The sequence below is a fragment of the Phytophthora infestans genome, genomic scaffold, assembly GCF_000142945.1.
Source record: "Phytophthora infestans T30-4 supercont1.62 genomic scaffold, whole genome shotgun sequence".
NCBI lineage: Eukaryota > Oomycota > Peronosporomycetes > Peronosporales > Peronosporaceae > Phytophthora > Phytophthora infestans.
In genome coordinates this window covers 248038-258470 of record NW_003303697.1, presented here as the reverse complement: position 1 = coordinate 258470, position 10433 = coordinate 248038, and the positions used below count along the sequence as shown (strand labels likewise).

Genomic DNA, 10433 nt, shown 5'->3' with positions numbered 1-10433 from the left:
GAATGAGGGCCAGGATTCTAGTGTTGCCTGTACCAACACGTTGGTACTCTGTCCACGCATGCATGCGGAATGTGCTAAATAGTCAGGAGATCCTGGAAAAACTTTTTTTGAGCCCCAGTTACGAGACGTTTAGAGCTATCGTGGAACCCCATCAAAGCAAAAAAAACTACGCTACGTTATTGGATTGGTCCATGACGATGGCTTCTGGAGCAGTTTAAGAGCTATTGTGCGCATGTTTGACCCCATGATAGAGGCCCTGCGCGCGCTGGAAGCGGACAGTGAATTTATTTCAGGAGTCTATCAGTGGTTTCAGTGGCTGCGGTATCACACAGCATACGGTGTGACGTCGCCTGAAGGAGAACAGCCGCAACCAGAGCCAGCAGAAAGCGACTTGGAACAAGAAGGCCTTGACCAGGACGGTGCTGGGATCGGGGTGCTCAGTGACGCGGCTGAAATTCTATCTTCTACTTTCCATACTGAGAATCAACACGAAAGTGGGGCTACATCGAATCCAGATTCCCGTGATGATGGCGAGTATACAAGTATTACGTCAGTTCCACTTGATGAACTCCAAACCTTTTTCCGCGGGAAGATTCAAAAACGGTGGAAATACGTCCACACAAATGCGATGGCCGTTGCTTTCTTGCTAGATCCAGCAACCAACCTCGACGACTTCGTTGGTGATGATGACGAAAATGTTGACGATCAAGTTTGCAATTTGGCAATCAGGTGCGGTCTGATAACCCCTGCTAATGTGGCAAAGCTAACTGCTGAGATTCTCAAGTTTAAATGCATGAAACGGAGGGGCGGTGAAGATTTACGAAGAAAGTATTCTGAAGCATGCCCGCGGGATTACTGGGGAGCAAAGGATTAAAAGAACTACCCCCTTCTGAAGAAGGTAGCTGCGATTGTATTTGCGATACCGACATCTTCGGCAGCAAGCGAGAGAGCTTGGGGCATCTTTGATCATATTCACACCAAGCGCAGGAATAGACTCTCAGTCGAAAAGGTTGAAATGCTGGCATACATTTACATCAACTACGGTACAATTCGAAGTGGTGAAATCGACCTTGCTCGACATCAATCGTGCCCTAAGAGCATTGATAACGATCACGAAACTTAAACTTGAATACAATTCCTTTCACCTCCTTAGTTACGAAAAACTGTACCAGCACCACCTCCCATCAAAAGACATCGTCTCGAGTCGAGACTCTCGACTTCACACGTAATCACGAACGGTGCTGATTGTTTTGCCGGCGGCAATCCTATCGTTTTCCGCCAGCGTCGATATTGCCAATAAACTAATACTGTAAAGTAGCATAAAGAAAAACAACAATTCGTCTTTCGCATTGAGTGTATCTCCTGCTTGGTTTTTGCTTACTCCAGTGCAACTAGCAGTATAATGATACAAGTAGTAAGTAAGCCACGACTTACATGCCTTTATCATCGTTGTGACAGCTTTTGTTCCTACGGCAGCTCTGAATGGCCTTATAGCTGTTTTGGGCGGTCATCTTGTCTATCCATCAGCTCTGGAAGCCGTTGTTCTCCTTACAGCAGCTCTGGGAGGCGGCCGCCATCCTTTCAGCAGCTCTGGGCGGTCGTAGTCGCCCTTTCACCAACTCCAGTCGGGATCTCCATTCTTCCAGCAGCTCTGGACGGTAGTCGTGGCCCTTCCAGCAGAATCAAGGCTGCCGCCGTCGTTCTTACCGCAGCTGGGGGCGGCCATCAGTGTCCTTCAGCAGCCCCGGAGTCCTTGCGGTAGCTTCAGCGGCCGCTGTGATCCTTATATCAGCTCTTGGTGGCCGTCGATGCAGCTCTGGGCCTGCTGATGTCCGCTCGGAAGTACAAAAGTGTCTAAAACTCTGCACCTCAAGTTGAGAATATTCTTTCTGTTAGTTTTGCATGCTTTTGAATTTTGAACGGAACATTGGACATTTTCTGGAAGTGTTTTGGATAGTTTAAAAGTAGTCCAAAACCATCCCTACCTTCGACCCCTCGGAGCGCACCGCACGGCTGACCAAGACACGCCGCCTGCCGCTCCCACTCTTGCCGCTTCCCAAGTCCGTTGCTGTGATGTAAAATGACCCGGTAGGGCGGGCGGTATGCTGCCGGAGGTGTATTATCACAGAGCGGTGGTACTTGCGGTTTCCCTCGGGCTCTATACTACTCGTAGATATGATAGGTGTGTTGTATATCATTACTTGAGCCGGTATGTGTCATCTAACTTGTTCTTGTAGCTATGCTGTAATATATTGTGAATGTTTTAGTGCGCGAAATGAATTCAAGTCTATCGGATGTTTACTATCGGTGCTGTGTAGTCCGTGGTTGTGGGTGATATTCTTTGTTTTTATTCTATAGACTAACCGCCAAGGCGCTTCAAGCGAATAAATTCTGGTAAGGCAGCAGTTGGAGTAGGGTCAACCACATCACCGCGCTCAACACGGTCATGGAACTGGGCTAGATGCGCGTCGAGCTTCCCGGCCTTATAAAGCTTACGAAAAGCTTTCAGCGCCGTACCGGATGCAGCTGCTGAGGCCTTATTTTCTTTCAAGAATGCTAGCGCATTTTCTTGCGCCTTCTCACCCAGGGCCAGCACCTCGCTCTTGAACACTGGAGACGCTGCATCTAGTGCGAATCCAGTCGGTAAGAAAAGCATCATGTACCCTGCGGTGTGTCTAAACTCGTACAGCGTTGCCTTTTTAACAGATCGCGCGGCATATACACAAGGCCCCGCCGTAAAACAAGCGAACCACCTGGCTGCCAGCGACTGTGCTCCCTTCTTTTTCGATCGAGCTGCTTTGACTCCAGGCTGTGGTGGTTGTGGAGGTGTTGTTGCGGAAGATGGGTCGATCGTGGTTGCTGCTTGCGTTGTCGTGCTGGCTGTCGAGCGGATCTGGTCTTCCACTGCTACCAAGCGTTGTTCCAGATGCTTGTTTTGCAGAATGAGCACGTCGATCTGCTTGGTTTGGTGCTGAACCAGTTCCAACAGTGAATTAACACGATCTTCTCTATCAGGTGGTGCCGGTTTTGGCTCAAGAGGCGGTATGAAGGCACGGCGGACGGTGATACTCCACGCTAGCAGCTCGGATTCAGTGACGGATCGAGCAGTCATTGCCTCTCGCATCTTCGTGACGTATGGGCTGCGTTCACAGAGGCGCAGCATATCAGGGTAGTGCAAGATAAGTGTGGCAGTCAGGACTTGGGCTACGTCTTCGTCAAGGTTGAGGGCTTCGTCAGCAAAACCCAGAGTGTTCGAGAATATCAGCGCCTGGCGTTGGAGTGTCCGACAAAGAACCGGTGTGTCAAGTGCTGCAAATGAAGGCAAACGAGCCCCATCCTTAGGTTTTCCACCCGCTCAAGACTCGAGATACCTGCTGACCCGCTTGTGTTGTCCCAAGCATATAGCCAAACGCTTTGCTCACGCGGTCGAGCTGCCAGCCTCCACGTTCGATGATCCAGTTTTCGGCAACGGTCCCGTCATTTGCGTGCATAGCCCCACCGCGGCGAAACGAGTGAGAGGTGAGGCCAGGGGTGAGCCGGACATTATGAAGCTTGGCATTGTCTCTAGCCCTAACCAGCAGCCTGTTAGCGTAGGCTTGGGCTCCAGGCAGTGACGCGGCTGCTGAGCTCGAAGATTCTGGCATAGAAGTGTGGTCGTCCTCTGTCTCTACAAGCTCAACGAGGGACAATTCCTCCAGATCTTGAACGCTCGTGGAGCTTCGCTTCTTTTCAAGAAACTGAGGAAACATTCGTTTGCATGGAGAGTTCTGCATCACCAGCGCTACAGCTATAACGTTGAGAGGACATGTTAGAAAATTGTTGGGATCTTTGAACAAGGACATACCCTGGAGTACTGCTGTTTTAACGCGCTTAAAGCGAAGGAATAAAACACCGCCTACATTATTAACATCTAGTTAGAGCGTATAATTGTTTGTCAGACCAATTAATGCGTACCCGGGAGGATGGACAGTTGCTGTTTCTCGACTTGTTCTGCGTCCGAACTACGACCGTACAAGTACCACATCATAACAACGAGAGCGGAATCAAGATATTCGCTCTCATTTGATGCCGTTGTGTATAGTATTCGCACAATTGCTTCTAAATCTTGTTTTGAGCACGGGGGAGCAACTCGTTCGTTACCACTTTCTTCTCGATTTGCGCAGTACCTTCCGAGTCCCGATAAAATCTTTTGTAGCTGGAGCTATACTAACCCGCTCTGTAGCGGGTATTTATCTGCCAACCATTTTTTTACGTTTCCATAATATGCAAGACATGTATTCGTAGCTAAAATTTTGTCCTGAGACCTTGCTAGTGAATATGCATACTTGTCTAACATAATACGAAGCACTTTACCCGTCTTATCAGCGTCGATGAGCTTGTGCGCGGCTGAAAGTGTCATGCCTTCGGCACCCAGAAACGTGATGAAGGAGTTCAACGCTGTCGTTCGCGCCTTCTTGCTGTTACTATTCTGTACAGAAACCCCTACTGTCAGAAACTTCAGGATATTCTTAGAATATGACTTTATATGAAAGTCAGTATCCGATAGACAATATTATTCAAATATTCCAACTAAATATGGTCAGAAACCTGCTCCTATCCAGATGCTTCTTCCATTGGTGTAAAATAAGCGTTTTGTTAACGAGGATTGGTTGAAATACGGAAAATGGTGTTAGCATGTGGCTGCATAGACAGGCGTCAATTTCAACTTCAACATCGCCAACGGTCGGTCATTCCGCGATTTGCATTCAGAAAGCAGCTCAGCAGGAGCTTTCCCCCGTTTTCTCCTCCCCGATGGCTGTCAAGCTCGTGCAGCACGAGCACGGCAAGGGCCGCGTGCGCATGCTCAAGGTGACTCGCACGCCCGAGAAGCACATGGTGATTCAGCTGGAGGCGGAAGTGCTACTGGAGGGTGCGCCCGCCGCCAGCGCCTACTACGAGGGCGACAATGGTCACGTGCTGCCCACGGACTCGGTCAAGAATACGGTGTGGGTGTTGGCAAAGAAGCACGAGTTCGCATCGCTAGAGGATTTTGGCGTCATCCTAGCGCAGCACTTCGTCACCAGGCACCCAGACATTGTACGGCGATCATTTTTAAAGTATGAATGACGCTAGTAGCGTGCTACATTCAGCTAACTGTGCCTATTGTGGACACTTTTACCAGATCAGCGTGGCCAAGGTGAAGCTCATCGAGACGCCGTGGGAGCGCGTGGTGGTGCCCGACTCAAAGGGTAAGACACGTCCGCATCATCACGCCTTTGTCAGTGCCAGTTCCGGATTCTCCACCGCCTAGTACGTCGGTCTCAATAACTTGTTGCCGAGCTGCATGTACTAACTGTCACGTGTTGCTCTTTTCCTTTCTTCCTATCCGCAGTGTGGTGGCTCGCAACTCGACGCATGGCGCCCCGGAAGTGACGGTGCAAGGCGGTGTGGATGGCCTTAAAGTGCTAAAAACCACGCAGAGTTCTTTTGTTGACTTCTTCCGTGATGCGTACACGACGCTGCCTGACGTACCCGACCGCCTCGTCAGCACGTGTGTCATGGCCACGTGGAACTACACTTCCGATGCCATCGGCGGAGACTTCATCGCCAGATCTGCGGAGATCAAGAACGTACTACTCGCGACCTTCGCAGGCCCAGCTGATGTTGGCGTGCCCAGTCCTGCTGTGCAGTTTACGCTGTACAAAATGGGCGAGGCTGTGCTGGAGAGATGCCCGTATGTTAAGGATATCAAGATCACGATGCCCAACATCCACAACAATCCCATTGACCTGTCTCGCTTTGGCTGCAAGAACATCCACCCCCACGGCGAGGTGTTCCTGCCGACAGACGAGCCACATGGCATCATATCGGCCACGGTGGTGCGATCGACGTCTAAGCTGTAGGTCGTGCGTTCTCTTTTTGTCTGACTGATTGATGTTCAGATATGGCGAGTACGCAGTGTCATTGCTATATTACACCGAAGAAGTATAAAGTAACCGGTGTGCGAAGCTCAATTGGTGTCCCGTGGTTTCTTTTACTGGGGATAGCCAGGTTATCATTGTTAACGATGAACTGTTAAAGGAAGTGTATTCCTTGAATCACTGGGTCGATAATGTCGAAGTTCCTTGCTCATTTCACAATTTCTTACCACTGAGGTAGCCGTCGGTCGCTTATTGGTGACCAAGCCCTCCTAGATCTGGATTAATGACTAAAGTGGTCGCCGAGTGCTCGTGCGAGAGTATTGATCTTGCTTTGCAGGGATGAGTAGCTGCAGGTCTCAACTAGCTGCTGCACGCGCTGTTGCATTTCCTGGAAATAAATGTCGCAAGTGTTGCACCGTTGAGCTCTGTCAAGCGTGTGCAGCAAAACACACCGAGCGTCAGACCTACCAACACATCACGACATCGACTGTGTTCCTACCGTACTTCTCCTGCGAGATTAATCGCCCGCGAACGGTACTGTCGAGCATCCCGAGCATTGTTAATACCAAAACTTAACATATTCTCGAGTGCTTGACAGCACGATGCGATCCATATTATCCACGTTGCTTAGCAAACTTTGTCTTTAACTGCATCGGTGGCAATGCAACGCGTTTCATTTCAGGCGCGCATTGTGTAAATTTTGAGCGGGGTGGATACCGTCGCCTCAGTTGTTTTGGATTTTCGACCTCTGCCGGTACGCGTGAGTTCTTCGATGCCACAGCATGACACAGTCAAACTTTGAGCTGCGTACACATAGCTCAATCGTTTTGAAACACTTCGTTTTGGTAATCCTGCACGATACTTCCGAATCGCTGAATGCACTGGACGTGTGGGAAATAGTGCACTTCAAACACTGAGCGATCGTAAGCCAGCACACGACCCGCAAACTTCACAACCTTAGGAACCGAAGGCTGCGTCAAGGATGATCCGAACAAATTTCTGGCTTGAGCAGCAGCAGGATGGGTGGTGGCCCGAGCGTACACAAGTCCTTCGTCCACAAGCAACGACATTGCCTCACGGGTATCCTGCAACGACAGCAGTTTGTTCAAATTGGTGTGAGCACGCTTTTCGGTGATACCTGGGGCCTGGAGTATCAGCGCTAGCAACTTGCGCTGGATCGAGAAGAGAAACTTGTAATTTGTTCCACCGTCCATCTTGAGCCATGGGAATGACAGTGTGTCCTTCTCCCCTTCGAAGACAACATGAGGTGTCGACAATGGAGTCGAGCTCGGCACCAGCGAGAACGGCCGCAGCATCCACACGTCTCCATGTTCCTTCACAATGTAGCGCTGATCCTTGTACGCATTAACGCAAATGAGCTCGCCCTGGTCAACAAGTGCGTCCAGACAGCGTGCTATACCCACTCGCATCTCACTATCGCTTTTTGAGCATACCTTTTCCGTCAGAAATGACAATGTCAGGCCTTCCTCCCCGCTCTCACGCACATGAGCAATGACAGCTTGACCCAGCGCTTCATCTGATTCCTTGCGATATCGCAACGGACGAGACGCGACTTCGTCCAGCGCACTTTTGTAACCAGTCTCTACCTGAGAAAACGCCTCACAAATGCTCAGCAGATCTGCGTTCTCCACACTCACAGCGTGCATCTTGGTCTCCACTCGCCAACTGTCAATGAGATCGGACGCCCTTGCGACATTCACTTTGTTGGCCAAGTGCGCAGCAAATCCAGATCTGTCCTTCAGGCTCTTGCATGTTAAGAGACTTTCCCGTTTAGTTGAACTAGGGAGCCTCTTGCCGTTCGTCTGCTGAGTCGCTAGAGCATCCGCTATCCCCTTGTCCGTATCAAAAGCCGAGGAATGCGTTGCTGCTAACGAGCACGTTCGAAGCACTTGACATCCCAATTCGAGTGCGCACTGGCCGGGCGTAGCATTCGTTGGGAAATCATCCTCAAAGAGTTGATCACTCTGCCTTACATCATTCGAGTCCCCTGCAATTTCCTCTAGTGTGGAGCTGACCATACTCTCCTGCTCCGCAGCCTGCTGAAATAACAGCAACGGGTATGACAACGTGTTTACCTTCAGTGAGTCCTGTAGTCTCTTGCTGGTGGAATATCCGCGCCCCCTTTCCTTCTCCGATGCGCGAACAATCCAGTTCTTTAACCAAAGATATCGCCAAACCAGACGAATCTCGTGTGGAGTCCAGAACGAGATCAGCTCCTCAGCAACAAGGGGGTGGTAGTCTTCTCGAGGTGACACGATCATCATCACTGCGCGTCGAAAGAGTGCTGTAAGTCTAGTCGATCCTTGTATTGCCATTTCTTCGTCAAATAAACCGCCAACGTTCTCAGCCAGCTCTGCTTCCCGCTTTGCGCTTTCGAACAGCAGCTTTACCACAGGCTCCATGAGTTTTTCTTTTAAACGTTTCTTCACGTCAATCTTCCTTTTGCCCAGTTTCCGTGCAATTGCCACCAGACCGAAACCTGTTCGAGAAATCGTGTGATTTCGGAAAGCGATTTGCTCATTCTCACGTTGCAAGCCTTGAGGTATAGTAATTCTCCACCGGCTTTTGCAGTTGTCAATAAAGTATTCCACTAAAAGCTGTTCGTGCTCGTCCGTCCAGGTGAGTGCTCCAACGTTTGACTGATCCTCATCCAAGTTGTCTGGGTGCTTCTTCCTATGCTTCCGTTTGACTCCATCGATGTCATCACCACCAGGCTGAGCCCGTCGCCTTTTGCGAGGTCGGATATTAGATGACACAATACCACTGCTTTTAAACTGCGGGGCGGTGAGTCCGTCAGCTCCGTCCTCACGTTTATCTTTCGCTACTGGTTTCCGCGATTTCGGAATCCACGCGAGGATGCGAAGCATGCGTCGAGCTCGTGTCTTAACGGGCTTAGGTACTTCACAAACAGCTGGTTCATTTCGTCTTGGGGTTTCCACTTCCATTGCCATTTGTTCCAGACAAAGACACTCAAGAGCCTCCCAGTAGCGATCAACATCGCATACCGATTCGAACGAAAACTGGAGCGGTAGCGCGTTAGAGAAGCTGTACGTCTTCTCCGTAAATCCGACAATACGGATCGAGTCGAGTTCATTCACACCACGGCGTTCTGTACCAGTTTGGAGGTCGTCGTTAGTGCCGCAGTCGTTTAGAGAAATTCTGACCTGCTTGTTAAAGCGAAAAAGTCCGCCAAGAGCGTTGTCCTTCAGCGCTCTTGAAAGCACACCGTCTCGCCCATCTGTGTACCCAGCTCGGAGGATTTTTACCAGGTGTTTCATTCCGATCTTGTGTGGTTGAACCAATCCTAAATCTGCGAGAGTGCCCAAAACTTTTGATGTACGCTGAGATTCGTGACACCAAATCTTTTCGCGGAGTGTCTCCGGCATTGCGTCGAACGTGCGCTGGTGTGCAACGGCTTCCTCAACAACAGCAAACTCAGCGTCTGTCAAAATTCCTCCACCCGAGAAGATTTGAATGTATAAGTACACAGGCATCGAGTGCAACACTGATTCGCGCGAAAACACAATTCCTGGTAGTGGTGTAGCTTGGCTTCCCGAAGCAGAGCGTTCGCCTCTATCGTCTTCGTTCAAGCTCTGAATCGATACGTCATTTCCATCACCAGGCAGCTGGAGGTTCGACCCGTTTGCATGCAGAGCATTCCACAAAAAGCGATGTAGAATTTTACATCGATACATGACGCCATAAGCGAATCCGAGTTTCCTGAATTGCTGGTTGTGAATTCCCGATTTCTGTTGGCTCACAAAGCGTCGAATCTTGTAGCTAATTTCGTTTCGTTGGGGCAAAGCTGGAACGCTTACCTCTGCCTCGATGTCAGAAGCATGGCGGATTGTTTCGATATTAGTAACCGGTACGCCATCTGAAGCCGATATCAAGTTCTTGGTCTCATTAGCGTTTGCGCTACCTTTCTTTGACTCCGTTCGCGGCCTCTTTCGAGCTGATCCGTGCTCCACTTTTTCATTATTCTCAGCCTCAATTTTGTGAAAACGAACCACTTCGCTCTGATCAGCATTACGATGAATACGCCGCAAGCGTTCATCGCGACAGTAGTTTTTGACAAATCCTTGAATGAAAACGTCGTTGTGCTCATACCCAGGTGCGACCACACAGCGGAGCGCACGGAACTTGGTTGAAACATTACGTGCAGGCAACGGAAGCTGCAATAACCGCAACTTCCTGGAGCCTTCCAGTTCAGTTGCAATGCGGAAAATCGACCGCGTGTCCACTTTCCCCACTGCGACAGGCGACATCAAGCAATTCACATTGGTGTAAGTCGTGGTTTCGCCATCTGCGCGCTGCTTCTCCATACTAAAAACGCTGTCACGCAGCGACGACAGACTAATGATCTTTTCGTCCTCAAGTCGCTCTAAAATATGTTCACGACGTCGAGCACTCGTACCATCCACTTCTGCCCCACCAAGAGCCACTTTCAATGCCTTATTCGCCCGAACTGTGTATTGTCGTTCCACCTTAACTCCAGTCACTGTTACGTCG

At 50.0% G+C, this 10433-nt stretch overlaps 2 protein-coding genes across 2 annotated transcripts in view; one reads left to right on the top strand and one right to left on the bottom strand.

Moving 5' to 3' along the window:
* Positions 1-4745: 4745 nt before the first annotated feature.
* On the top strand, positions 4746-5882 carry PITG_18435 (uricase, putative; the record flags this gene model as incomplete). The annotated part of the gene is made up of 3 exons (XM_002896318.1): positions 4746-5076; positions 5162-5289; positions 5372-5882. The coding sequence occupies 3 exons, from the start codon at positions 4792-4794 to the stop codon at positions 5880-5882; spliced, it is 924 nt and encodes a 307-aa protein (XP_002896364.1).
* An 836-nt stretch (positions 5883-6718) lies between these two features.
* PITG_18434 (uncharacterized protein) overlaps positions 6719-10433 on the bottom strand; it is a gene marked incomplete at both ends in the record, with an annotated part of 5040 nt that continues 1325 nt past the window's right edge. The window contains one exon of the mRNA XM_002896317.1: positions 6719-10413. Within this exon, the coding sequence (XP_002896363.1) occupies positions 6719-10413 (3695 nt within the window). The remainder of the gene's footprint in view (positions 10414-10433) is intronic.